General features: G+C 48.9%; 12 protein-coding genes across 12 annotated transcripts; 6 read left to right on the forward strand and 6 right to left on the reverse strand.

Moving 5' to 3' along the window:
- Window positions 1–2,591: 2,591 nt before the first annotated feature.
- Window positions 2,592–3,997, forward strand: FPRO_03357 (putative L-alanine-DL-glutamate epimerase and related enzymes of enolase superfamily; the record flags this gene model as incomplete). Its single annotated transcript, XM_031226440.1, has 2 exons — window positions 2,592–2,747; window positions 2,801–3,997. The coding sequence occupies 2 exons, from the start codon at window positions 2,592–2,594 to the stop codon at window positions 3,995–3,997; spliced, it is 1,353 nt and encodes a 450-aa protein (XP_031076976.1).
- A 123-nt stretch (window positions 3,998–4,120) lies between these two features.
- Window positions 4,121–4,993, reverse strand: FPRO_03356 (related to several esterases; the record flags this gene model as incomplete). The annotated part of the gene is made up of 1 exon (XM_031226441.1): window positions 4,121–4,993. The coding sequence occupies one exon, from the start codon at window positions 4,991–4,993 to the stop codon at window positions 4,121–4,123; it is 873 nt and encodes a 290-aa protein (XP_031076977.1).
- A 374-nt stretch (window positions 4,994–5,367) lies between these two features.
- FPRO_03355 (putative GPI mannosyltransferase 2) lies at window positions 5,368–6,697 on the forward strand (the record flags this gene model as incomplete). The annotated part of the gene is made up of 2 exons (XM_031226442.1): window positions 5,368–6,254; window positions 6,301–6,697. 2 exons carry the CDS (start codon window positions 5,368–5,370, stop codon window positions 6,695–6,697), a joined length of 1,284 nt encoding a protein of 427 aa, XP_031076978.1.
- Window positions 6,698–7,073: 376 nt separating this feature from the next.
- On the forward strand, window positions 7,074–7,589 carry FPRO_03354 (uncharacterized protein; the record flags this gene model as incomplete). The annotated part of the gene is made up of 3 exons (XM_031226443.1): window positions 7,074–7,086; window positions 7,144–7,406; window positions 7,461–7,589. 3 exons carry the CDS (start codon window positions 7,074–7,076, stop codon window positions 7,587–7,589), a joined length of 405 nt encoding a protein of 134 aa, XP_031076979.1.
- A 1,150-nt stretch (window positions 7,590–8,739) lies between these two features.
- FPRO_03353 (uncharacterized protein) lies at window positions 8,740–12,615 on the reverse strand (the record flags this gene model as incomplete). The annotated part of the gene is made up of 2 exons (XM_031226444.1): window positions 8,740–12,300; window positions 12,352–12,615. 2 exons carry the CDS (start codon window positions 12,613–12,615, stop codon window positions 8,740–8,742), a joined length of 3,825 nt encoding a protein of 1,274 aa, XP_031076980.1.
- Window positions 12,616–14,129: 1,514 nt separating this feature from the next.
- FPRO_03352 (uncharacterized protein) lies at window positions 14,130–15,958 on the forward strand (the record flags this gene model as incomplete). The annotated part of the gene is made up of 3 exons (XM_031226445.1): window positions 14,130–14,168; window positions 14,349–14,985; window positions 15,039–15,958. The coding sequence occupies 3 exons, from the start codon at window positions 14,130–14,132 to the stop codon at window positions 15,956–15,958; spliced, it is 1,596 nt and encodes a 531-aa protein (XP_031076981.1).
- Window positions 15,959–16,536: 578 nt separating this feature from the next.
- Window positions 16,537–17,285, forward strand: FPRO_03351 (uncharacterized protein; the record flags this gene model as incomplete). The annotated part of the gene is made up of 2 exons (XM_031226446.1): window positions 16,537–17,057; window positions 17,114–17,285. The coding sequence occupies 2 exons, from the start codon at window positions 16,537–16,539 to the stop codon at window positions 17,283–17,285; spliced, it is 693 nt and encodes a 230-aa protein (XP_031076982.1).
- Window positions 17,286–17,549: 264 nt separating this feature from the next.
- On the reverse strand, window positions 17,550–18,471 carry FPRO_03350 (uncharacterized protein; the record flags this gene model as incomplete). Its single annotated transcript, XM_031226447.1, has 2 exons — window positions 17,550–18,376; window positions 18,426–18,471. The coding sequence occupies 2 exons, from the start codon at window positions 18,469–18,471 to the stop codon at window positions 17,550–17,552; spliced, it is 873 nt and encodes a 290-aa protein (XP_031076983.1).
- Window positions 18,472–18,936: 465 nt separating this feature from the next.
- Window positions 18,937–20,658, reverse strand: FPRO_03349 (putative NADH2 dehydrogenase (ubiquinone) flavoprotein 1 precursor; the record flags this gene model as incomplete). The annotated part of the gene is made up of 3 exons (XM_031226448.1): window positions 18,937–19,106; window positions 19,159–20,146; window positions 20,224–20,658. The coding sequence occupies 3 exons, from the start codon at window positions 20,656–20,658 to the stop codon at window positions 18,937–18,939; spliced, it is 1,593 nt and encodes a 530-aa protein (XP_031076984.1).
- Window positions 20,659–20,998: 340 nt separating this feature from the next.
- Window positions 20,999–21,630, forward strand: FPRO_03348 (uncharacterized protein; the record flags this gene model as incomplete). The annotated part of the gene is made up of 2 exons (XM_031226449.1): window positions 20,999–21,394; window positions 21,442–21,630. 2 exons carry the CDS (start codon window positions 20,999–21,001, stop codon window positions 21,628–21,630), a joined length of 585 nt encoding a protein of 194 aa, XP_031076985.1.
- Window positions 21,631–21,939: 309 nt separating this feature from the next.
- On the reverse strand, window positions 21,940–22,782 carry FPRO_03347 (uncharacterized protein; the record flags this gene model as incomplete). The annotated part of the gene is made up of 1 exon (XM_031226451.1): window positions 21,940–22,782. The coding sequence occupies one exon, from the start codon at window positions 22,780–22,782 to the stop codon at window positions 21,940–21,942; it is 843 nt and encodes a 280-aa protein (XP_031076986.1).
- A 1,093-nt stretch (window positions 22,783–23,875) lies between these two features.
- Window positions 23,876–26,354, reverse strand: FPRO_03346 (uncharacterized protein; the record flags this gene model as incomplete). Its single annotated transcript, XM_031226452.1, has 2 exons — window positions 23,876–24,567; window positions 24,620–26,354. The coding sequence occupies 2 exons, from the start codon at window positions 26,352–26,354 to the stop codon at window positions 23,876–23,878; spliced, it is 2,427 nt and encodes an 808-aa protein (XP_031076987.1).
- Between the last annotated feature and the right edge of the window lie 796 nt (window positions 26,355–27,150).

The raw sequence follows: 27,150 nt of genomic DNA on the forward strand, positions 1-27,150 counted from the left end.
GACAAACATGGGAGAGATATGTGAGGTATGTTATATGACGAAGTTATGTATGTGTAGGAAAAAGCAAATGCGAATCGTGCGAGCTGCAGCAGACAAGACAAGACAAGACGGGCAGAGAGAGTTCAGTCAGGGTAAGGTAATAAGGTAGGTACATAAGTCAAGTCAGCCAAGTCAAGTCAGTCGTAATTATGTACGTAGTAAAGCCGAGAGACACAGTCAAGGCCTTACCGCTTCCCTGGCCCAAAGTGGCTTCCAAGCTGCAGGTTAGAGTGGAAGTCCAATCAAGAGGACCACGAGGTGGATGAGATACTCCACGTCATGGGTCGAAGGGAAGAAAAAAGGGTTGGGGATAGGCAGGGATGATCGAAAACTGGGATTCTGCAACCTGCAACCTGCATTTTTTCTGGCATCAACAGGAACAGAGCAGACTCCAACAGGCTTGACAGGGCTGGAGCTGGACTACAGGCATTGGACGACCCGGCAAGATACAGTACTGCTGGTAGCCGAGACAAGGGTGTACTGCATCCTCTTAAAGGAAACTGATCCGCGGTACTTCAACTTGATCATTGTGGTCGTCTGCATCAAAACAAGATTCACCCTCTCGACTCTCGACTCTCGACTCTAACCCTTCCAGAATCTGACGAGAACAACCTCGGACCACCCAACCCGCCTCCGCAGCGGTGAAGCCCACACGCTGCAGCAACTGATAATCAGGACCCTTCCCCTTCCCTGTCTGGCCCTGTCACCCGACCCGACTAGAGAGACATTCTTGAGTGCGCTGTAGAAACGCCTTACAGGTGCCGCAACACCCTCACAGGCTCAGGCTTCGCACTAGGTTACTTCCTAGTGCCAAAACGGTTGTTATCCGTATGGTCCTGCCGCGTCGCGTGTGATTGAATCTAGCTTGAGCTGATGTCATGTCATGTGTGCCTCTATCGATCAAAGACCTTACTGAGGTCTGAGCCCATTTACTCATTGAGAGGGGTAGAAGCAAAAAGACGTGTCTCTTGTCGATGGGCTGTTGTTCTGAAGCCATCCGGATCATCAGTTGTGGCAATGTCATTGTGAGTAAAATAAGTTCATGTACGCGAGTTAGATATGCATGAGGGTGCTGTGCTGTGCTGGCTGTGGTAGAAGCAAGCCGGCTGCCTCTCTTCGCACACTTTTTTCTTATCTTTTTGACAAATAATTTGTTGTGGACGCAAATATTTCTCTTCGGTCTTGAATATCCTAATCGTCATAGATCAACAAGACACTGAGCGTTAGGGAGTAGAATAAGGCCGTCGGCGGTTCCTTTTATGAAGAACCTTTGTCTTTACAGCAGAATAAACGAGGGGAGGCTTCCTCAGAGTTGAAAGTCAAATAAATACAGTGCGCATATGATCGACGGACGGTGACGGATACTGTATGCAGTTAATTTACTCAGGTGGTTGGGAAAGTGAAATATATCTCGTGCACCTTGAAGAAACGGTCAAGACATGGCATGATATAAGAAGGATTTCTAAAATCTCAAAAGCCCATATTTATCATTTTAAAGAAGCTTAATTATCCGTCGGATATTTTCAACGAGTTTGAGGAAGTTAATTAATGAATAGCTACTTTAGTTAAACTGACTTGCTAACAGACTTTCTCTGTGCGCATTGGATCCCATGTTAGTGAGGGGTACTCGGATCGCGGGGATACATCGTGGGGTCAAACGTCGGATAATAATTTAAATGGAATTGTTTTGGCACTAAAACTTCCATTGGCATGAACTTCAGTCATGAGGTTTATTTTCCCCTCAAGCAAGTCTCACTTCCACTAGAAGAGATGGAGCACATTGAATGCCCACCCGCCTTAGTACCCATAGCTTGGCCGTGCTCTTTATAATGGATATTCTGCCTGCGGGGGGAAGACCGAGACCATTCATAGTTCATAGCAGCCCAGGCTAATTGCTGCGCGGGGGCGGGTCGCGGGGGTCTGCTGCTCTTAGGTAGGCCCTGAATCATGAGTACTTCTTACAACATCAGAGCCTCACTGTAGACCAAGTCCTTTGTGATATCCTCTTAACAGATGGTCCCCCCAAACCCACCCCCAAATCAACAACTCTCCTCTCTCCAAACCCAAGCATATTTATCGGCAAGAATATGCCGGCGGATAGCTTCTCATGATATACAAATTCACTTTCATGGGGGTTTCCAGTGAGCGGATCCCGTTATTCCATCAATCAGACGCTGAGGAATTGGTCGTCATGGCATCTCGACTCTTCTGCTACCCCACATCGTGACATTGAATGAGGTCTCATGAGAGAGTCTACGGAGGAGGGGGAAAAAGGGACCAGCAAAAGGGACAAGCTATAAAGATTGACGTTCCCAGCTTCAATCTCTATTTAGCCTCAATTGATTCCTTATAATCTTGACGATTCTGTATTTCTTCTTCTTCTTTCACGTTGTGATCCTCTCATCATAACTCCTCGCGCACCATTGAAACCTCCCCCTCTCCCCGCGTTCGGAGCTCACCCCACCTCAAGTGTGTCCCTCATGCTTCACTGAGCTCTCTCATACTCGACAATTACCTGCAACTTCGAATAAATACACAAATAAACCGCAATCATGGGTGAAATCACAATTACAGGCTGGAAGACTCGCGATGTTCGCTTTCCGACTTCTCTCGACGGAACTGGCTCCGATGCCATGAACGCGGCTGGCAACTACTCCTCCGCCTACTGCATCATCGAGACAGACTCTGAATACACCGGTCACGGAATGGTCAGTACGCAATTGCTCCAGAGGCTGTCTCAATTGTAGCTGACTTTGTATAGACCTTCACCATCGGCCGTGGAAACGACATCGTCTGCGCTGCCATCAACCACGTCGCCGAGCGTCTTAAGGGCAGGACACTCTCATCCCTCGTCGCAAACTGGGGCCAGACATGGCGACATCTCGTCAACGACAGTCAGCTCCGATGGATCGGTCCCGAGAAGGGTGTCATCCACCTCGCTCTCGGTGCCGTCGTCAACGCTGTCTGGGATCTCTGGGCCAAGACCCTCAACAAGCCCGTCTGGCGCATCGTCGCTGACATGAGCCCCGAGGAGTTCGTCAGCTGCATTGACTTCCGTTACATCACAGATGCTATTACTCCCGAGGAGGCTGTCGCTATGCTTAAGGAGCAGGAGTCTACCAAGGCTAAGCGACTCGAAGAGGCTCTCAACAACCGCGCTGTGCCCGCTTACACAACGAGCGCTGGCTGGCTTGGATACGGGGAGGATAAGATGAAGAGTCTGCTTCAGGAGACACTAAACGCTGGATACAGACACTTCAAGGTCAAGGTCGGTGGTGACATTGAGCGCGACCGCAAGCGTCTAGGCATTGCTCGTGAGGTCATTGGTTACGACAAGGGCAATGTTCTCATGACAGATGCCAACCAAGTTTGGTCTGTTCCCGAGGCCATTGAGTACATGAAGCAGCTCGCCGATTTCAAGCCTTGGTTCATCGAGGAGCCTACATCCCCCGATGATGTCCTCGGTCACAAGGCTGTTCGTGACGCCCTTAAGCCTTATGGCATTGGTGTCGCCACTGGTGAGATGTGCCAGAACCGTGTCATCTTCAAGCAACTCCTCCAGACCGGTGCCATCGATGTGTGTCAGATCGACGCCTGCCGTATGGGCGGTGTCAACGAGGTCCTTGCTGTCCTCCTCATGGCCAAGAAGTTTGGTGTGCCTATTGTTCCTCACTCCGGTGGCGTTGGTCTTCCTGAGTACACACAGCACCTGAGCACCATTGACTATGTTGTTGTCTCTGGAAAGCTGTCTGTTCTTGAGTACGTGGACCACCTCCACGAGCACTTCTTCCACCCTTCTGTTATCAAGGACGGTTACTACACCACTCCTGTGGAACCTGGCTACAGTGTCGAGATGAAGCCTGAGAGCATGGATCGATTTAGCTATCCTGGTGAGAAGGGTGTGAGTTGGTGGACTTCAGATGAGGCCAAGGTTATTCTCGATGGTGAGAAGATTTAATGACTGGTTGAAAAGGATTGGATAAAAGGGTCTGGTGTTGTGTATCTAAAATGCCTCCATAAGCGGAATATCATGAATTTATGAGTAATCAAATCTAAAGGGCCTCTCTGTGATTTTGGCTGGTTATAGGCCTAGCTGTTGATTTATGAATTGTGTTATGTGTCCAAGTTCTTCAGGACAGTACCAATGCTTCAAGACTGGGTAAGTCTTTAACTCGACTTTTGCCCCCATCCGCTCCAGGCATTTGGCGGCACTTAGTCCGTGACGATACTCAACATCCTCGTCCTTTTTACCATGTCCCACGAACACAGAAGTTCTCAGGAAAGGGAAAGATGTTGTTAGTGGTGTAGGATCAAGCTCTGCTTCTTCACGAAGCTCGTCGATTGCCCTTTGCAGTGGAGTTTTTGCTTCCTCTTCACTATCCCTTTCGAACAATCCGTCTTCTGAGGCATCATCATCTGTCTCGTCTGCCATTAAAGTCTCCGCCAAGGGCATGAAGCCACTCATTATAACCACCGCGCCCAGACTCTGGCCCTCCCAAAGCAACCAACTCATCAATGCCATTGCACCGCCTTGGCTGAAACCAATCAACACTACTTTTCCTGCATTCCCCCTCAACCTTTCTATTTCGTCTTTCAATAACTTATGGATATACTCAATGCTTGGTCGCATGTTCCCACGCGCCTCGGGTTCCCAGTCACCGGTTCCTTCATACCACTGATGAATAAGTGACCGGCGATACTTGGTCGCCCGAGCAAGAGGCGCGGTCGGGAACACGAAGCGAGCATGCGGGAGTGATTGACGAAATGATATTGATGGATCGGGAGACGGAGATGCAAGAAGAGGTGAGTGGAACTTCTGTGCGTTGAAGCCACGGCCATGAAGGACGATGATTGTGAGTTTATGAGGTAAGATAAGAGGAGAAATGGTTACCAGTGGTGGAAATTCTCCTGGTCTGAGGCGAGACGAGTTTCCTGTAGCATGTTCTGCTGACATTTTTGTTGATATTGATATTAATTGAGGTGCATACATGTAGTGTATAAGTGAGGTTGGTGATAATTGATGAATGTGTGGTGACTTATGAGAATTGCCAGAGCTTGCTAGTGAATGAGAGGAGCTGAACACCACCAGATGACGAAGTTTTCATTTTTCATGCTTCAATACTGAATTCAGAGCATTTGGTTTCTCAGTCAAAATAGTTCTCTGGTCTTCTCATACACATAAGCCATTCGTCGTGCTGTGTTGATCTCACCACTTCTACAGGGTCTCATTAGCGAACGTGTCACTATATTCTACCCCACGCAACGCACACCCCTTCAGCTCAACCTCACAACACCAACTTCACACGCTCATTCAACCCTCCACTCACGATGGGTCTCCTTAACCACGAAACAAACCCAATATCTTCTCTAACAGCTGCCTTCTCTGCCTGGAAGGGTCTTCTCCTGGCCATCGCTCTCGGTGCGTCTGTAGGCCCAGACTACGATACTTCAACCTCTCTCTTCTTCAACATTGTCCATGGCCCGACAACACCTGTTCCTGCTCTCGCTACTCGTCTGACGAGATGGGACGCGCTGTATTTTATGCACGATGCGGTGAAGGGCAAAGTGTATGAGCAGGAGTGGGCGTTTGGCATTGGGCTGCCAGCCGTTGTACGTGGCATTAATGTGTTATTTGGACTTGAGGAGGGCTGGGATGCCATTATTGCGATTGCCATCTCACACGTTTCTCATCTTATTACTGTTCTGGCGCTGTACCAGCTCACTATTGTGCTATGCAATGATCGGAAACTTGCATACTTGGCTGCCGCCGTGCATATTCTTTCACCTGGCGGCCTCTTCCTTTCAGCACCGTATGCAGAGAGCACATTTGCATGCCTGTCCTTTGTGGGCAACCTTCTTTTTGCTTTGGGTCTGAAATCCAGCCCTGACTCAATGAGGCGCAATATTTCCGTCATTGGAGCAGGGTTGTTATATGGGGTTTCCTGCGTGTTTCGAAGTAATGGACTCTTTGGCGGCGTTCTCTTTGCGGTGGAAGCCATCAAAGGCCTCACAGCACTTCTTGGCGGGTTCAGTTTCTCTAAAGTTCTAAGGCTAGTTGCACCTATTATTGGTGGGCTGTTCGTTGCAGTTGGTTTTGTTGCGCCTCAGATTCTGGCGTGGATGAGGTATTGTAATGTCCAGGATAATGGACAACAACGCCCCTGGTGTACACGCCCTCTCCCAAGCATCTACACTTTCGTTCAAGAAGAATACTGGTATGTGCTCACAGACGAGTTAAGTGGTGAAAGCTAACAAAAATAGGAACGTTGGCTTCCTTAGATATTGGACACCCAATCAGATCCCTCTCTTCCTCCTTGCAGCTCCCATGCTCACGATCCTCATCAAGTCAGGAACAGAGGTCGTGCGAGAACCTTCGCGAGGCCTTCGAGCCATGATTTCTGGCACAGATGAAGAGTGCAGGCTGCTCGTAAGAACTCTAGCCGCTGTGCAAACTCTTCTCGCCGTCTTGGCCATCACAAACTATCACGTCCAAATCATAAGTCGTATCTCATCTGCGTACCCTGTGTGGTACTGGTGGGTCGCTTCGTGTCTCGTGGACAAGCAGAGACAGAATTTGGGTTATGGTGTAGTTGTGTTTATCAGCATGTATGCCATGATCCAAGGGGGCCTCTTTGCATCCTTTTTGCCGCCTGCCTAAGACAGTGCTGTGTATACTTTCTGTTTTTGAGTTGAGCTGGTTCTTTCTAGAGCCTGATTCGGCGGTTGGGCAGCTCAATGGATTCGACATGGCAGCGAAATAAGGATAGAGTTGAAATTATGAAAGCTTTGTATCCTCACACTTTCATTCTCTCAAGTTAATAAGAGCATATGCTGCATGTCAAGGCAGCAAAGGAGGTTGCTCTGTTATTGGTAAATATTAAATCTCTACATAAAGACATGCTATCGCATCTTACTTGTCTTTTCTCTTCCATCTTTTAAATATCTGTCAGTTCTCATGTTCGTCACCCCCAGTTACGCTTGCACACACTCGCTCCATCGACGTTTCTCTGCTTTATCCCCAACCAACTCCCAACATGTCAGCGACAGGTAAGTTGATAATGATCATTATTCGGAGACACGTAAAGCCTGACCAGTAACCACCAGGACAACAGCCGAATCAACAACAAGAGCATCGATCCAACGGATCTTCCTCTACTTCAACTATTGTACTCGGGCTGCTCTCTCCCCCTCCAACTCCCCCTCCCTCAAATTCCGGTCTTCCACCTCCCCCATCTCAGCCTCCTGATACAACTCCTGACAACGGAACTGGAAACTGTATTGAAGTGTTGGTTGAGAGTAAGGAGGCTGAGACCGAGGTGGTTGAGGAACAAGAACCGGACGATGACACAACCAAAACCATTTCTCCTGTAAGTTTTTACTGTGACTCACTTTTGCGACCCTCTTTTCTAACAAGTATGCAGCCCCCTGAAGCAACAGCCGACTTCAAATCTACTGTCAAGGCTATTTTTCTACGCTTAATAGCCCTTCCGGGTGACTTGCGGGCTGTTGATCAAAACCAAGCGAGTACAGCATGCCAACCTTCTTCTTGATGAAGCCTATTGCAGAGTCCCTAGAGATCATGGCAATAGGGTTGCACCCTTTTTTTATTTTAATTTATCATCTATCATGAAGTCGTGATAAGGACTGGGCGAATGGGTCGCTCGGGGAAAGTTGGATAAGAAGCCCGCGTCTTCCATACAGGGAATATATCTTTTTGAGCGGCTTGGAGTATATATCTCGACTCATTTCTATGGGCAGAAGCATAATACACTCTTTTGATATATAATTTATGACAGAACGCGACCCAAATCGTGTTCTCACCAGTAAAGTCCCATATTATATGTAGCCATCCAGCTCTCATTGTTAAAGCTCGTTTTCTTTTCCCACGGGACACTTGGGCTACGCAATGACATTTTCTTCCCGTTTCTAACAAATTCTTCGGTCCAACATCCGAGGATGGCTCCAACCGTTATCAAATTCTAGTAATCTGGTTTTATTATTCATAGTCAAAGTAAATAGCCATAGCTACACAAAAAGAACGAGAGCTACTCAAACAGCAAGGCCACTGAAAACTGAAAAATGATACTTGTCTATTGAATAGTTGTCATGAGACTAAGACATGTCATGAATGCTAAGGTGGACTGTGTTATTGGGTCAATATGCAATTTCATGAAACGCTTGTATTATTACTCATATAGAAGAACTGTTCTGATCGCTGTAGACCCTGTTACCATCTACATGAAACCAACAACGACAACGCCTTTAAACACCCGAATGCACCGTGCTTGTATGTTAATCCACCCATTCGCTGACTCTACTCAAAAATGAAACCAAGGCCTCACGTACAAGCCCTTAGTACGCTTAAGGTGTCAAGCCCGATTATTCCTTGCGCTCGCGTTTTGGCATGTGGGAACACCTGGTTCCAAGCAGGCGACTCTGATTTTGGTGATTTTCAAAATCGTTCATAAAATAGATCGCTTAAGCCGTGTTGCGCCTTTCGTTGTTGTGAGGTCACCGCTCCGGAGATGGCCTAGATCCGGAACTTCCAGAAGGTTCTCCGTTGCTGTCTTGACCTTCTTCCTCCTCTGTATCTTGTTCTGGGACAGTTGGCAACGTAGTTCTCCTTTCCCTGCTCCCTGTAGAGCGTCTTGCGCGTCGAGGGTATATCCGAACTATGCGTCGCATAAAGAGGCGCTCATACTAAGACTCTTCTTCCTCCGAGTCACTGTTATCATTAATCCTGATAGCTCGCCATCTCCTATCGGTCAAGTCTTGTGCAGCAGTTCCTTCACTCTCTGGGTCGACATAGCCCTGACCGCCAGCGATACTTAGCGCAACGGGCAAGAAGACTAGGGCGTGGAGGGCAGCGAAAATGACCAGAGACAGCCAAACTCGGAAGTAATAGATCTCGAAGATCTTTGATCGCGTGAAGGCGAGTACAGAGACACCAAGAAGCTTCGTGACGGTGATGCCCGAAAAGACAGATCCTCCGACGTTAACAAGAGCAGTCCAAGCCCTGGCATCGCGACCACGGAAGGCATTGCTATTGCCTTCCATCACTGTGCGGGAAGGATACATGAACGCACGGGCGATATGAGCACAGAATTCAACAGAAATGCCAACGCAAATGATGAGATTGACCAGAGAAACAGCATTCAGAGACACGTTGAACAGTGCCATGCTACCCATGATATCCACAACGCTCATCACAACTGTGACAGAGACCACAGCTGCCGTGAGTAATGAACCCAAGAGGACGGTCGCAACAGCAAAGATTATGCCAACAGCGGCACACAACAATACAGCTGTCAACGATACAATGCTAAGATATTGGTCAAAGAAGATGTAGAAGACGCTGTAGGGGAAAACATCCGCGCCTGTTCTTTCTCTGATATCAGAAGCGATGCGACGAGCTGCGGAGTATGCGGCAATAAAATCTTCCTGACTTCTCAAAGGAGTATGCATGGTTCTGAAGTGTGTGGACTTGACATGGTTACCCTTATCATTAAGAACAACAGCCTGGCCATACGCGGCCTGGCCAGCGAGAGGGCATTCATCGCCGGTAGGGCTTGAAAGAAACTTCTTGAGATAATGAATGAACTCTTCATCCTCAGGCATGCCGTAGAGTGTAGTATTCCATGCTGGCTTGCGATCAGCAAAGCAGGTTTGGCCATGCTCCACACAGCATTGGTCATAAATGGGATTTAACCAGAGGAAGAAGTCGTCAATCCAACTGGCGGCGGGTGAAGAGATATAAGAAATATCTGATCTCTGTCGTTCAAGCTCAAGTGTGTTCGTAAGAGAAAGATCCTGGCAAGTCGTGAATCTCGAGCAAATTTCTTGCTGCTGTTCTCGCTTGGAGGCATCAACCTCGCGGGTCACGAAATACACTGGGGGTCCAGTCTCCAGATACTCGTATAGGTCATTAAAGTAGGGGATCAGGTAAGAATCATCAGGGATAGCAACTCGCTGATCAAGGCCAAGTTGGATCTTGGGTAAAAGCGCCAGTCCACCTGCAAAGAGCCCAAGGAAAATTGTAACGACGGCAAGCTTGACCTTCTTCCCAAGGAGTCGTGGAGCATATGTGTTCTTGATGAAGACCTGCAGCAAGCTCTCTTCGGCCATGTCTGAGCCACGGCTACTTCCCTGAGAAAAGCTGCTGGCCCCATTAAGGTGGATTCTAGCCTTAGTGATCTGCCACCAGGGCCACAGTTCACAGCGATGGTCTTCAACCCGCATCTGGTTAAGGGAAAGGAAGGAGACGAACATGGTCATCTGAAGCACGGCGTTGACAAAGACAGCACCTGCAGCGTATGCAGCGAAGTTCCTAACAGCCGGCATGCCAACGGCGGTGCCGAGAGCAAATGCGACGGTTTCTGTGAGAGCAGAAAAGAGAATGGAGGGTCCCATACGGCCCAGGGCTCTTGCAACTCGCTCCTCGACCATTTGGTCAGGAAAGCTGACATTGACTCTCTCGAGTTCATGGACAATCAGGAAAATATTGTCCACGCCAACAGCCAGAACAATAAAGGGAATGACTTCAACAATGATGAGTGTAGCTTTTAGACCAACCCATGAGAAGAACCCGATAGAAGCAGCAATCGACATGAGGACAATAAGAATTCCTACGAGGCCAAGCGTTACCTTGGACTCAACCAAGAGCACAGCAGGATTGCGGAAGATATGCTTGAGGGGGGTTCCAAGCGCCATGCAAGCGTAAATAAACATAACGATGTAACTGATGACGATAATCTTTGCGTCTGTGTTAGTCGACTTGTTAAGTTCCTGCTCGAGACTAATCTCAGTATTAAAGGACAGGCGAAGGCCACGCTCCTTGGCTTCTTGTTGAACCTCGAGGAGTCGGTCGCGAAGGGAGTTTTCCCAATCAACAGCCCTTGCAAGGGCATCAGTTCCCTCTTGAGCATTGTTAACAACCCAGGTCACAGTGATAGCATGGGCGTCAACCACATCGTCGTCGTAACCACCAAAGATCATGTTGGGCTCGATGGGTTGTCCAAAATCTGGTCGACAATCCACGGGGCTCTTGGCGCATGCGCGGAGGTCCTCTTTCCAATGCTTGGGGTCAAATCCACCCTTGGCGTGCCAATAGGCTGAAACAGACTGCACGACACAAGCATCGTTGGAGGGTTTGAAGCAGAGATCCTGGAAGTATTTTCCATAGACAGGGCTCTCGATCTTCTTGACGCTCTCCTCAACTTCAATCCACCATTTCAGGGTATCGTAAGTTAGAACAGGTCCTGGCCCAGAAGGATCTGTATCGTTCACAAGAAAGACCTTCTCGGCACGGTAGAAGGGTCCGAAGTTGCTGTCGAAGTAGGCCTTCTCTTGTGCAGCAGCAGAAGAGGGGCTCACCCAAAGGCGGGCAGGTTCGTTCTCAAGGTCAAAACGGAACAATCCAACACTAAGGATGGCAACGAAGAGCAGGCTTAGACCAATGCACCACCCAGGGAATCGAGCTGCAATGTGACCGAGCTGATAGAAAGCCTTGTCGCACTTATCGTTGACCCAGTATCTCTTAGTTGGGCGTTCACGCATCGCCTCCGTGTCAACTGGACCGCCTTCGTCTTCATCATCGCTATGCGAAGATTCATGCAACAGTCTTGTCCTTTCAACACGATGCTGAGAATACTTTTTGTATGCGATGTGGCCAAAGACGGCGAGAATCAGAGTTAACAGCAAAACACTATACACGAAGATAGAAGCAAATGAGAGGCAAGGCAAAAGACCGACTCTGCAAGACTTTGAGTCTTTGACGTCTGGGAGCTTCGGGCAGACACCGGGGCAGTCGACACATACGCAGCGGTAGTCGGGGTCCTCATCATCGCATTTCTTCGGTGTCATGTCCAATGGGTGGAGGTCGCGGTCGCTGTAACCAGTCGGAAAGTTGATCTGGAAAGGAGAACCGACCAGAGGTTTCTTGTCTCCAAGGAACTTCAACATCTCGGTATAGTTCTTAGCGCCACCACCAATCAAATCCATCGCCTTGCTGTTTGCGCCGCCAAACTTGACTTCCTTGCAACTGTCATAGAAACCAGAGCCATATTTCTCTGAAATGAGCTGGTCGAGTTCTGTTACGAGCTGCTTGCCATTCTTGGGGGCAGAATCGGTCACGTTGATAAAGAGAGACTGGTCCGGAGAACATGTGAATGTACAAAAGAGGTTGAAGAAGTTGTCTTTGCAAGCTGGACAAGACCCAATGAGTGTACTTGGTGCACCAAGCTCGGACTTGAGTGCTTTGACCTATTTATCGCAAATTAGCAGGTAGCATGGAGGTTCGTGGGATATGCTCACTTGATCCAGGCTACAGCAAACAGGTCCGGTCTTCCATTTCTGGCCGCAAAGTTCGACGAGTTCGTTACGAAGCTCTTCGTCGGGATCTTCAGCCAAACCATTGTCGACACAGGGAAGTTCTTTGCCGAAAAAACTCTGCTTTCCACAGTGGCCGCGGAAGGCGCATCTTCCAGCTTCATGTTTCGGAGTATACTGCTCAGCGAAGCCGAGGCCAGCAAGAAGAGCAGCCACAGCTCCTAGCTGAGGCACGATGCGTTGATGCATCTCGAAGTTAGGGAGCCGCACGCGGCGGGGGTTATGTATGAAGTCGTTTGCCTACTTGGTCGCGATCGAAGTTTCGTGCGGATATCGCTCTCAAGTTGACGTACGACAGGTACGGTACGACGATAAGTGTGGGATGATGACGAAGGTTAAGATGTTCGAGAAGCAATCATAATAGATTGTAGAATTGAAGTTTAGAAATGAACAACGTGACTCAGGTGGAGGTGAAACCCTAAAGGCGACGCGTCGACAAAGTAGGCGCAACCGAAACGGTTGTAGGTTCAGACTTGGAGGCAGGTGGTGATGTCGTAGCGCAGCAGCAGCAGCCGTAACCGTAGTAGGTAGCTCAGTGACGGCTACAATGGAAAGCTTGAATGGGGCCCCGATGGCGGGCGCTGTAGAGGTCACGGACCTGCGTCATTGGTTTCTGTGGGTCCGGTCTGCGTCTAATTCGCCAGCGTGATTAAATGGGTGGTCCTTGTGGTCTAAGAGGCTGGGGTTAGAAGCCGGGGTTGACCTTAGCCGTCGCATTAGCTACAGTCAATGATTCATTCGGAGTTTATCTACCCTAGAGACGAATATGTGAATTTACTTGATCTTTCGCATAACATAGAGGTAGCAGTGATTGAAATCATGGTCAGTAAGGTTTATCTTCTAAGTGCGGTCTTTAAGTCTATTCATAGGTGCAAGATTTCTATAGGTGTCCCTGCCAGTCCAAGAGTCGTATTCATGTATCTGAATATACAAATATCACATATTAGCAGAAGGCAAAGATGCTAGACTCTTTACTTAGATACCAACCATTATGTGTACCTAAGGGAGCATCCTATGTAATGCAACTCTCAATCCTGAGCCACCTACTCACTGTCATATAAACTTAAAAGAATATATAGGTACTATTTTTAGGTAACACTAATTGCTCCGAACCCAAGGGTTTAACTCAGATAAACATTAACGCAGTAGTACAGAAAACCACCATAAATTAAGAGCTTGCTAGACAGATAAATAACTTCCATTAAGATCGCCTAAGCCTGATCACAAAGCAGCCGAGTTGGTCCTACCATAGTTCCATAAGATATGAACTATGGGACATTCTCGCTCAGGCATCCCCCAATTTTCCACCAGCACAGGCCCGTATAAAGTTAATCAACGTACCCAAAGGTAATTTCGGTCGTGAATGCCCTCAATAAACATAAAGGCTTTAGTCTTGCACTACCCATCAAATGTATTGTATTTATAACTTTGCAACCCAAGGTCTCGTTATCATGGCACGTGATACGTTTAGCAACTTCAACTATCTCCACCTTCGCTGAAGAGCCCTGAAAACACCATGACTCTTTCAATCTTTCTGTGCGTCATTCCGCCTTTCAATTTCGCAACGTCATTATATAAAGCACGGGAAGTTTCTGAAGACTTAGCGACATAGTTTTTCTTATTACCTGTAAGATCTTATAAAGTACCATGCTTTATTCTGGAACCAGCCACAACCGATATCACAACACTATCCCTCCCCCAAGATGCCAGAAACCTCAGAAGAGCTTGTGCAAAAGCTGGTGGTATGTTCATTTATTATTGTTATAATGGCTTCAGAGCGTATATATCTAGTTGCAGAGTCATGGAAGCGAACTTTGGAACCAGTATGGCACCAAGACATCGTGAGAATGACTATGAGATATAATATCGTGTTCATGCACTGCCATAGATAAGAGACTTCATACTCACATATGATGTTGCAGGAAAAATTCAGGTCGCTCCTGGACGAAGCCCTCGTAGTTGCCATCGCCAGCGACCATGATCTCACAGAAGCTTCTCAGTACAAGTCAGCTCAGACTGTCTTAGAAGATCTTGCCCAGCATGTCACAACAGAAGAAGCAACTGGATTCAACCCAAGTGGCATCTCGAATATACCTGAAGATGTGAATGGCGATGAGAGTACAGCTGAGACGAGCAGCCAACAGACCTCTCGTGCTCACGACACAGATGCCACTTCCGCCAGCGATCAAACTGCATCGACAACAAACACAACTTACTCCATACCCAGACTCACCTCATTTGATGATGATAGCGAGGAGAATAAAGTCCTTCTCCTCCAAAGCATGTTTAGTGAGCTCAAGGAATTTGACATCAAACACTCACTGAAAAAGGCAAATGGTGATGTGCAGAGTGCGCTTGATGACCTACTCAACATCCAGTATCTTAAATCAACAGGGCAAGAGCAGAAGGGCATTGACGGCTTCTTTGAGCCTGACGAAGCCGCCGGGAAGAAGAAGAAAAGGAACAAGAAGAAGGGCAAAAAGGCTTTCGGAAGCGAAACACCATCACCCAGCAGTGAGAATGCCTCTCCATCCCCCGATGATCTAAAAGAGTTGAAGCGTATGTTTGAACCGATCATTCACCAGAATGTGATAACTGACTGTCTGACCTAGGCCAGGACGAGATCGCATATCTAGCAGACAGGCTGGACTTACCCTTTGGAGTAGTCTCCGATATCTACCACAACAAACGCTGTGCGAGTGGTGCCGCTGCAGTTGAGATCTTGCATCGATACATGTCGCAGGGCATCGAAACCCAGGACAAAGAGGCAAAGAAATATGCACAGGAACTCGCCCAAAAATATCAGAATGTCCCAGAGAAGTTTATGTCGACAATCGTTCAGGTTACGGGCTCCACATCGCAAGAATCAGACGACATCGCGGCGCTTGTTAGCAAACATTTCGTCAAGAATCCCTGGACACAGAAGCTTGAGGTCAGTTATCAGCTGACGCCACTACCTGTAGAGGATATCGAAGGATTCGAGACCGTCACGCGAGGAAAATCTAAGCTAGCCCGGCCGGTATCAGGAAGCACGAGCTTTCCCGTCGGCTCGTCAGCGTACGCGCAAGCTGCTGAGAGAGCCAGCCAATACAATCGAGCCAAACGAGAAGCAGCCGCTTCGGCAGCATCCTTAAATCGACGTGGTGCCTCTAATCCACTCTATCGACAGGCAGCAGGTTATTATTCTGAAAGGGCACGAGAGCAGGCTCGATATGAAATGCATGCTACGTCAACGGCGGCAAATCTACTCGTTGATAAGCAAAGCACATCAACTTCGATTGACTTACACGGCGTTAACGTGCAGTCTGGTGTGAGCATTGCTCGCGAGAGAGTCCAGTCCTGGTGGGCTGGTCTGGGAGAGTTTCGGTCTGATAAGGCTCGACAGCAGCCGTTTACTGTCATAACTGGACTCGGCCGCCATAGTGCTGGTGGTGTGTCACAGCTGAGACAAGCCGTAGCTGGAGCTCTCCTCCAAGACGGGTGGAAGATGCAGATTGAGACTGGACGCTTTCTCATCAAGGGTAGGCGATAAACGCCAAGATAAAGAATGCCTTGCGGTGGCTATCTCAACTATATTTTGGAAATATTCCGCATTGACCCGCATTAGCCAGATCGGCAATTTTCACGACAGCTCATTGCTCAAACGGCCAGAAGGGATAACACTCACCTCAAGGGCTGGCCGTGTTGGAGTTCTGGACCCCAAATTCAAGCAAAGGCTTACGCAACCTCTGATCCACAAATGAGCCCGAAACAGTCATGACAACCAACTGCATGTTTTCTGCGTCTGCCCTGGCGAATAGATGAGCGGAAATAGTACTGTTAGTGCAGCCATCACTATGGAAACTCGGGCCATGCAGCTTTAAGGCTGTGCTAGGCACACACGAAACACGATCCTTCGCTCCATGCGCTAAACCTCTGCAAAAGACCAGAGCAAACGCGGCGGTTTCCTAGATAGGATATGGTTTCGCTTTTATTTTGTCATATCGTGCCCCCGTGGGTGCCATCACGGTGCCCTTGTATAAGTACTGAGCAGTCCGCCATGAGATACCAGTATCACAACTTACAAGGCTGAATCAAAATCGCGGATCACTCCCTCATCGACACTTCAGTATGGCGGCCAAGAACCAGTCAGGACAGTCTTCTTATGAGCCTCTCCCCAGAGAGGACCCCGCAGCTGCGCTGCTGTCACCATCCGAGCGGGAGGATAGAGACGATGGGAAGACGCCCGTATTCAGACTCTCTTTCTCACCTATTCTGTTGTTACGATTGATGATTGTCCCTATCGTCATCACCGATGTAGTTTTTATCTGCATGCCGCGGAGCTCCCCAGGATCAACAGCCGCATTCGCAATGGGTGGAATCTTCTTGGTTATGTGGCATGCGTCCCGTGTCTTCAAGAGCCTCCTCCCCGGCAGGAAGAGCAACAAGTTCGACCTCAAGATCGGAAACTTTTTCTGCACCATTGGCACGACTTCGCTCGCATCACGGACAAGCCGTGGAGCGTGGACTTATCTTGTCAGCGCTATCGACTTTTCTTTTGGTCTTTTCTTCATCGGACCCAGTGTCCTGTCCTTCACTGCATATAACTGGTATTATGAAGACAATGTTTCGGGTCTGAGTCTTACTGTTGTGTAAGTATCCGACTGATGGTTTCGGTCATTCAAGATATGCTGATAGTGTATTACAGGATCATGCAGTCGGCCATCGCTGTTCTCAACCTGATCAGTCTTTTCCGCAAGATGAAGATCGTTGTCTACAGGGGCGAGGACGATGAGGACTACCTGTATTCGATCCCTGACCTCGATGTCTTCCGAGATGAAGTTTCTGAGCCCCGCGACTCGATGGCTTCTGAGGTCTAGAGGACCAAATCGGAACTTTGCTAAAGAAACCCAGTACCTGTCCTCTATCCCTTTCATTCAACGGTAGTACCTACCACAAAGACTGAGGCTAGGAGGGCCATGGATTAGCCCGTTACGATAATATTCTGAGAACAATATCCAGCTGAAAAGTGCATATGTAGTCTGAGAAAACTGTATTTTGCTGTCGTAGTGACAGACGGTATAGATAGCTTTCACGTAGCATAACGTGACATACGAATTGAAATTGCCGTATACCTTCATCTTCTACTGCTTCTGTCGTTGAAGATTCTGTCCAACCCTCTCCCATACAGCCTGACCTGTAGTAAAAGTGGTGATAAACATGGCCAAACTAACCAAGCCGGGCTCAAGCTTGACCCAGCCAACTGTAGTGGTAGGAAGAAGCATATCAAGGAGATCAGAAACGAGAGCGCGGAGGAGAACGTAGCCCTCTCTCTTAAACTTCTTGATCCAAGCACGTCTTTCGGTCTTGCGTTTATTGACGATGCTCTTGAGACGCTCACGCTCCTTGTCGAGATCGTCCTTGGTCATTTTTTCAGAGAGAACGGCAGTCTCCTTCTCTGCAGTGATAAGTTCAGCTGGCTTCTCAGTAGAGCTGATGCTGACAGTCTCGCGCTTGACAGAGGCAGGAGTACCAGCGACTAATCGATACAGTCTGATAACCGTGACAAGAACAGAGGTGTACAATCCAGCAAACCAGAAAAGTTGCGACTGGTAATCAATCTCCTGGAACCTCTCAGCACTAAAGACACGGAGGTTCTCGATGCCGCAGAGATCGAGGAGGGTCAAAGTCTCCATCATGCCGAACATGCCGAAACAAGTCTTGCTAATGATATCAAGCCACATATCAATGCTCTTGTCACCCTGGGCGACGTAGACGAGCCATCCTGCGCGGAAAGTGTCCAAAAAGCGGAAGAACCGAATGAAACGTCGGGAGACGTTGATCTGGCCGCCTAGAGCGCGGAGAGATAATGTCGATGGCACCTTAGGCTGGATAAGGGCAAATAGAGCCGGATACCAGACTAGAAGAGAGCATATCGCTTGAAAACCACGGAGAATTCGCTCGATGCCGACTGAAAATAGTTAGTGAGTGCGTCTTCTGAGGATTTGTGAGAGAAATACCAAGATCCGTGCCAAAAGCAACAAAATGCTCGTATGTTCCCACCATAACTGCTAGTCTACCGAGACAGAGGTGTAAGAGACAAAGTGAAAGAACTCGAGATTTATGCCACGAATTTATATACGTCTAATGCAAATGAACAGAAAATTACAAATCATTGACCCCTGGTGGTTAGGTTGTTTGTTGAATAGGCGGTGTTGATGGGGCCAGCCAGTAGTTCAGTGTTAGTGGACCCTTACATCCATGATAAATACGGCAATTTGAAGCGACTTCTATATGAGTGAATGATACAGTATTCTCATACGCATTTAGGCTGCTTTTTTCCCCCCCAATAAGAAGAGGAGTCATGCGGGCAAACATAGTTTACTTTACCAACTCTTACTCCCATTGAACAATAAGTAAATATAACACATGGCATCTACCTAATAGTTGTAGTTATGCACAAGTACGATGCAAGACACGTCAAGCTTGATTCCTTCCTCTCTCCATACCCTTTTCTACTCTAGATACCAATTATTGACCGGGAGACACCAACTTGCCTTGGGCTCTGGCATTATGGTTCCATCCACCAGCAAGGGCCTCACCACCATGCTCCTGAGAGAACTTCTGGATACGAGCCTCAAGCTCGGGTCGGAAGTGTCGGATAAGACCCTGAATAGGCCAGGCGAAGGCCTCTCCCAGAGCTAAGCACCATTAGTACAACGTTATAGACAAGTGGTTGACATGAGAACTTACCGCAAATAGTGTGGCCCTCGACCTGCTTGGTGAGCTCCTGGAGCATGTCAATCTCACGCTCACGAGCCTGACCCTTCTCAAATCGCTTCATCATCTGCTCTGTCCACTTGCTACCCTCTCGGCAAGGTGTGCACTGGCCGCAACTCTCGTGGCGGTAGAAGTGGCTGAGACGGCTGATAGCTCGGACAATATCGGTGCTCTTATCCATAACGATAACAGCAGCAGTGCCAAGACCAGACTGGCTGTCCTTGAGGGCATCAAAGTCCATCAGTTGGTCATCGCAGACGTGCTTGGGGAGAACAGGAGTAGAAGAACCACCGGGGATGACAGCCAAAAGGTTATCCCATCCACCTCGAACACCACCACAGTGCTTGTCAATGAGTTCACGCAGAGGAATGGACATCTCCTCCTCAACAGTGCAGGGGTTGTTGACATGCCCAGAAATACAGAACAACTTGGTGCCCTGGTTACGCTCACGGCCGAAGCCAGCAAACCAGCTTCCTCCTCGTCGGCAGATAGTAGGGGCAACGGCAACAGTTTCGACATTGGTAACAGTTGAAGGGCATCCGAAAAGACCGACGGCAGCAGGGAACGGAGGCTTAAGACGAGGCTTTCCAGGCTTGCCCTCTAGAGACTCAATAAGAGAAGTCTCTTCACCACAGACGTAGGCACCAGCACCTCGGTGCAGGTAAACATCGAAGTCGTAGCCGGAGTCACAGGCGTTCTTTCCGATCAGGCCGGCGGCGTAGGCCTCGTTGATGGCTCGCTGGAGAACGGCAGCCTCCTCGACAAATTCACCACGGATGTAGATATAGGCGGCGGTTGCGTTCATGGCTCGGCCAGAAATAAGGCATCCTTCGATGAGCTTGTGTGGGTCCTTTCGCATAATCTCACGGTCCTTGCAGGTTCCGGGCTCACCCTCATCGGCATTGACGACAAGGTAACGGGGCTTGGTGTCCTTGTCCCAGTCCTTGAAGTTCATGAAAGACTGCAGAGCGTTCGGTTAGAGACAATAGATACTGGTTTGGCCTCCTGGCCCGTGAAACCAATCTTGGAGAAACCTACCCATTTGAGACCCGAGGGGAAACCAGCACCACCTCGTCCTCGAAGACCGGAGGCCTTGACCTCGCTGATGATCCAATCGTGTCCCTTGAGGATAATCTCCTTGGTCTTGTGCCAATCGCCCATCTTCCTAGCACTCTTGAGGTCCACGGGATATCGGTTATAGAGGTTCTGGAAAATGCGATCCTGGTCTCGTAGACCACCGTATGTTCGCTTCGGGGCGCCGTCCTGGACAGTAGCCAGACCCCTCACGGCGGTCCGTGAGAGGCCGACGGCCTTCTTGGGCGCCGTTCTCGTGGACAGCATTGTGCTCGATCGTTGTCGGGTGGCGGTTTGGAGATGGTTGAACGTCAAGTTGCGGCACTTCAAGTTTCCCGGCGAGATCCATTTCGTGACCAGGCCGTTCAGAAATAGCGGGCTAGTGATTGGCCAATCCATTACGCGATTATTCAGCCACTCTAGTTAGCCAGGACTTTGCTCCACACCAATTCTCACATACTAGCACAAGTTCTTCATATCATTTCTGTTAAGCGCATCGATTGCCTTTCCCCCCCGATTTGCCTCCAACCGATATCCTGGAGTCATAGATCCTGGTAGCGTTGCATCACGTAAGCAGTCAGGGAAGGGTTTCTATTCGACGGACTCGATCTGCGGTGTCGCAACACCAACTCGAGTACCGTGGGCTTTGTATATACAAGCTTCACCTCGGCTTCCTCCGTCGTGTTGATGAGAAATGACCACTGACATCTGTGCAATGATAACCTGAGTCGCATTCATCATGTCTAGCAAAAGGCATTCCATTCTCCCCGCTATCGATCGCAGTGGTCCTAGGCCTCCCGTCCATTTCTCAGACTCCCTGACCATCTCCGATAATGCGATTCTCCAAGGAACACATTCGATCACGATACAATCAGAAACGGTAGTACACCCTCGGTCAAAGTTTGAGTCAAACTCCGGATCTATTCTGATCGGGCGACGATGTCTCATTCACGAACGAACACACCTGGGAACTCAGCCTGTCGACCCTGATACTGCGCAGCGTGGTGGCATCGTGCTGGCAGACTTTGTTACAATTGAGGCAGGCAGTGTCATTGAAGCCGGCAATACCGAGATCGGCGAGGGTACGGTAGTTCACGCTGGGTCAACTATTGGGAGTGGTGCTAGGATCGGCAAGGTAGATACGAACCCCCATCTTGATGATCAGGAGCTGACATTATCTAGAATTGCACCATTACGCAAATGACAAAGATTGCCCCCGGAACAATACTCCCTGACAATACTGTCGTCTTCTCGAACGGGTCAAGACGAATCGATCGACGCAACCTTGCTGATCAGAGGAAGATTGCCTTAATGAAACAGCTCGCCATCCTGCGAAAAATGATACCCAGTAACGCCGACAAATTTAAATAAGATACCCATAGATGTACTCTATTGAACGACCTCATTATATGTATGATACTGCTCGGCGGATCTCGTTTTGGGGAAGCTCCTTTGTTCTATTACCAGATTGATCACAAAGAATCTACAGACACATTCTCCATGAAGTATAGTAACACCTCCGGAGCATCAAACAATACCGAATAGCAATCTCATCATAACGGGTAAGGTGCAGCAATGCCTACAGCTCATATTAAATATTAGTATTGCCCAGTGAGGGTATTTGGTACATTAATCAAGATCGAGATATAGGCAGTGCCTTCATGAGACGAGTCAAGACCGTCATCTTCGGTCTCTGTGAAATAAGGCCAGCCCTGTTATCACCACCATAATAGCCCATCTCTCTCCAAGAAGTCCTGTCAAGCCCGTTCCCATAAATCGAAAATGCGCAACCTTTGTTAAACTTCTTCCATCGCCCATCGTCCAAGCTGCAACAACTTCGTTTCCTTGGCTATCTTTGAAGCCGCCTGGTGCAAAAGCCATATTTCCCCCTCCAGGAGCACCACGGCTCATACGCACAAGCTTCCAGCCATAATAATGACCACCCAAGCTTGCTATGACATCTCCACGTGAGCGCCGCCACTCGAATCTCTCCCGTGGTCCATTGCCTCCTGGTCCGACTTCAATAGCAAAGCTATAGCCTGTACCGAGACCACTGTGTGAACCTACTGGTTCAACTACTTCACGTGCCAAAGGAGCTCCCGAGCCTGGCACTGGAGGCAATTCGACTTCGAAACTAGCACTCATGAACATGAAACTTGCAGAAGCCAGAGGTGAATATGACGGGCCTGGACCAGAGTGTAGAAGAATTGGCGGTAGATCACTCAGGCCGGAATGTGCGGAGTAGAGATATAGAGGGTGGTTTTGATGTTCAGCAAGTGTATAAGAATTATTGGGCCATCCTTGATAATAGAGATTGAACGCCGGCGGGAATTGGCGTGGGACAGCTGGAGGTTGGCTGGGGCCGGCAGTTGGAGGAGGAGGAGCTTGGGATGCTGATGATGATGCTTTGGGCGGAGCTGCAGCAGCAGCTGCTGGTGGAGGTTGTGCCGGGAGCTTCTTGTGCTGGTTCTGACTCTCGGCGTATGAAGGCGGAGGCTCATCTGGAACATCAGAGGGATTCATTTTCATTTGAAAGGTTTAGGGCCTAAGGTGTGTTTGAGAGGTGTGTATTGGTAGTGGAGGTGAAGCTGACCACAAGTGAATGCGATGACGTCGTCAGTAACGTAGCTAATAGTCAGTCCTCACAAGAAAAGCAGTACTAGTAGCTCGTATCGTGGATTATAGAATTTCTACTTGGTTGAGTATAGTGATTGAACAAGTCCAGAAGGCAGTGTCAGCGAAAGTGAACAGGTTTTGTATAAAAGCCAAGAGGTTGAGGTCGTGCTGTAGTGATATCAGTGTATTACGTAGAAAGAATGTGGCTGTGAGCTGAGTTTGTGGCTATGCATGTTACACTTTCAGCTTGAGCCTTGTCTCTTATGCATGCATAACTGGAAGACTGTCAAGGCTCCGTTATAAACGGTGGCTGCCAGACCACGGCAAAGGCAGCCGACGGTATGTGGGAGACAGACAAGTTGTGCATGATTCGGTACCCGCCAAGAATATCGCTGGATCAGGGGTCTTCTGACACGTCGTCACTTATATGGAGCTCCGGATATCCTGGGATGCACCACGTCCTGTCGTTGTGAGCTATTCCGGGGAAGTCGGCTTTTGAAAATGCATTGTCGTATCCACTTGTAGCTCATGAAACCAAGGCTAAAACTGCAGTTATGATGTCGACGCTTGGAGGAGAAAATGGCATGTTCAAGCCAGTGGAAGAGGCACGTGTTGTCGTAGCATGATGATCTGGCTGACGATGCTTGAAGTATCGAGATATAGGAGTAAACATCATGATATTGTTATGATCTCCCTTCACCTGTCTCAAATCGTGAATGCTTTAATCAGAACCAGCCACTCATTCTTTCTATGAATTCAAACCCATTCTTATGCAAAAGACCAGCCCTAACCAAGACCCAATTCACAATGACCACGCCATCAAAGCCAAAAAGCACCTCAGTATCCAGTTCCTGTTTTTTATCGCTCTAAATAACATGTCTTAAATCTGTACCATGTGTAAATGCACAACTTTTTCTAGAACACAAAAGATGAATGATTTCCCAATGCTAATACCGATGCTGATGCTGATGCTACGCTGAACTTGAAACAAATAAAGCAATTAGAAACTGAACAAGGCACTGCGGCGCTTGCCCAGAGGGTAGATGAGCAAAGAGCTCATGAACAGACCAACGGCGATACCGATGGCGATCTGAATCATGGAGGCAGCAACGCTGAATACCAAGTTATCAGGGTTCGAGCCCTGCTGGAACTGCACAGAGGAAGTTCCATTGATCTCACCAGTGGCGTTGGTGATAGAGTTGGCGACCTGTAGACCACTAAGCAATCCTCCAGTGGACGCAAGACTTCCAGGCACTTGACAGAATACTGCCGGAATAAGAATTGCTGCTGCAACACCGTGTCGAAGTCGAGAGTAGAGGTTGGCAAGGAGTCCGACGGCCAATGCACCCAGTGTGCTCGAGATCTGAGGGCTAGACTTGAATCTTTGTCCACTCCAGTAGTTTACCATGTAACCAGCGAATGAAACGATAACCATGACGGGCATCTGGCGCCATTTGGCTTGGTAGACGATACACATGCTGATGACGAAGAATGGCACGAAAATGAAGCCGTAGTAGGGGTTCATGGCATCGGGACAAGTCGTAGTGTTGGACGGGTTACTGTCGAATAATCCATAAAGAGCGGCGCCAACAGTGATACCGAATCCGAGAAGAAGGGAGTAAATAACGGCGTAGACTATTCGAATCGAACCGGGGACAATAGCACGAGATTGAAGTTCGAGAGCAGAGCACACTGCATCATGTTAGTGTCCATCACCATTATGAGCTAGGGAGAATTGACTTACAAACCATGTAACCGGGCAGCAACATGACAATGCCGCCCTGCGCCAAGGCGCCGAAACAAAAGATCTCTTCACCTCCACTCGAAATACTGCCAAACGTTCTGGCCAAGAAACTGACGATGATGGTAGAAGAAACTTCGAAGACGTTGCTATAGAGAGCAGAGTTGGGTGCCACAATAAGCTGGAGTACTCCAATAAGGCAGCCGAAAGCGAAGATAAGAGGAAGATCGATGAGTCGAGCTCCGAAGGAGAAAGGGGCAGCACAGACGCTCATGAGTCCAAACATGACAACTCTGAGCCACCTGTGGAACTTGTCCTTGCGCTTCATCAAGGTCTCGAGCTTCTCAGTAGCTTCTTCAACACCGACAACATCGTGCATAACCTCCTTATAAATAAGATGGACATCCTTCAGCTTGCCTAGATCAATACCCTGCGATGTGCGGACAATTCTGACTTCGGTGGTGTGAGTCGATCTATCGTCGAAAGAGATAATCATGCATCCGGGGAGATAGAGGAATTGACCATCGATTTCGAGAACTCTGGCAGACATGCTAAGGTACTCCTCCAGCCTATGAGTGGGAGCTCCAAAAAGCATGAGAGCACGGCAGAGTTTGATGATATAGTCCTGTCGGGCCAGAGTCTCGGCGATATGAACTGTGATACGTGCTTCTTGTTGCTGCCAGAGACCACTGAGGCGGTTCGCGCTTGTTGTTCGCTTGTGGCCAGGTCGTTGTGGCTTCTTTCCAGTAGGCTTCTTCCTCTTATCATCCGGGTCATTGGGGTTGGCAAGTCGCGATGAGGCCTCGATGAGGTTGGCGAGAGTGTCCTGGGATTTGTTCTGATCGTACCATTTTCGCTTTGGTGTGGATGCTCCAGATGGCGTTCCTTGAACTGTAGGAGTACCGGCTTCACTTAGAACCGAAGAGGTAGAAGCAGCTCGGTGGTGGGAGCCCTTGAAAGGAGGATCTGGGGGTTTGTAGAGCTTCAAAAGTTGAGACAGTACGCTTCCGCGATACTGTTCAGGTGCTGGAACATCGTATAAGACACCATCAAAGTTTCCGTCATTTAACTCGGTCAGGGGAACTCGTTCTTCATGTTTTGTGTCCTTGTTGTCTGGTGTATGCTGGCCAGTGCTGCTGGGTCCAAATCGCTGAGTGTGTGCTCGAACAAGCTTGAAGGCTTCTTCCTTCAAGCCATGTGCCTCTTGCTCCTCAGATGGAAGCTTGTGGAAACCTTCTCGGCTGCTGCTGCCTTCGTTGAGAGTCTGAAGTGGGATACTGGAACCATAGGGACTGTCCCACGCGGCTGTTCCAGTGCTGGATTCGAGTGAGTCTCTGTCAATGGCTGATGAATCATTGTGGATGTTTGCCGCCATTATACGGGCCCGTTCCTGGGCAGCCACCATCGCCTCCTTTGACTCAGGGTCTGACTCATGCTCGGCATCGTGAAGAGTCTTGACAGCCTCTGCAGAACTGCCACGCAACAGTGATGGCCTGGGCTTAGCGATGGGGCCTCCAGCAGCAGGAGGAGGAGTAGATGATTTTGGTGGAGGGTTTGCGGCAGCATTGCTGTTGAACCGCACTCGCGCCTTGTCCTTCTTCAAAGCTGCTGCAGCAGTCTTTGGGCTTGGTGGTGTATCGGTACCAGAAGCAGAAGCTGAGCCAGAACCAGTCTTGGGCGGTTCAGGTCCAACTTCTAGGTCCGGTTCGTCTTGAATATCTCTGGAAGTGCCCTCCATTGGATCGTGAGTGACTGGAATATACCTTGAATCAGGTTCAAGATATCGGTTTCCTTTAGTAACGAGCGAAGGAAGTGGGAAGGATGGGACTGTGATGCAGGATGTACAGGGATAAACTGGAGAGCCTCAACAATGCCTTTCGCGGGGAAGGGCGGGTTTACGTTATTATATGAAGATCGCAAACTCTATGGGCTCCATCAAGCTTTGCGGGTTCCAGTGTTAGAATTGGGTATCGTACGTACGTACGACTAACACGGACGGGCCCTGTCCATCTCCGGCAAAAGCAGCAATGACCTCGAGCTCGTACAGTACAGTAAAGGCCCCGTGACGTAGTGGATGTGGAGGCACAAGGGAGAAAATTGAGCCCAGAAGTCTTGGAGATTCTTGGAGCTTATTGCGAAACCGCTTGGTTCGAGTTTTTCTTAGGTAAATTCCAGTCCGGCATCACGACGTCGTGGCCATCGGAACGCCATCCGGCCGGCAGTCCGGGGATAGTTGAGCCAAGACCCACCAGGTGAAAAACACTAAACAGGCTCATGACTCTGGTAGCTCGTTCTATTTTGGAAGAGAAGCCTGAGAAGGCCTGCTGGAAGAGTCAAGCGAAGCTTTTGATATCCATAGGCTCTTGGTCCAGAATCTCACAAAGGTGTCGCTTCATCAAAGTCTTCCAACTCTCCCCGTTCGCCTCCATCACTAGTCTATTCTATTCTCCCTCTTGAAGAAATTGCAGGGGGGCTTGCCAGGATTAGCATGGCGTTTCGGTTACCAATGCAAGATTCGTCTTGTTTTTACCTGA

This window comes from Fusarium proliferatum (assembly GCF_900067095.1).
Source record: "Fusarium proliferatum ET1 genome assembly, contig: FPRO_scaffold002, whole genome shotgun sequence".
Lineage (NCBI taxonomy): Eukaryota > Fungi > Ascomycota > Sordariomycetes > Hypocreales > Nectriaceae > Fusarium > Fusarium proliferatum.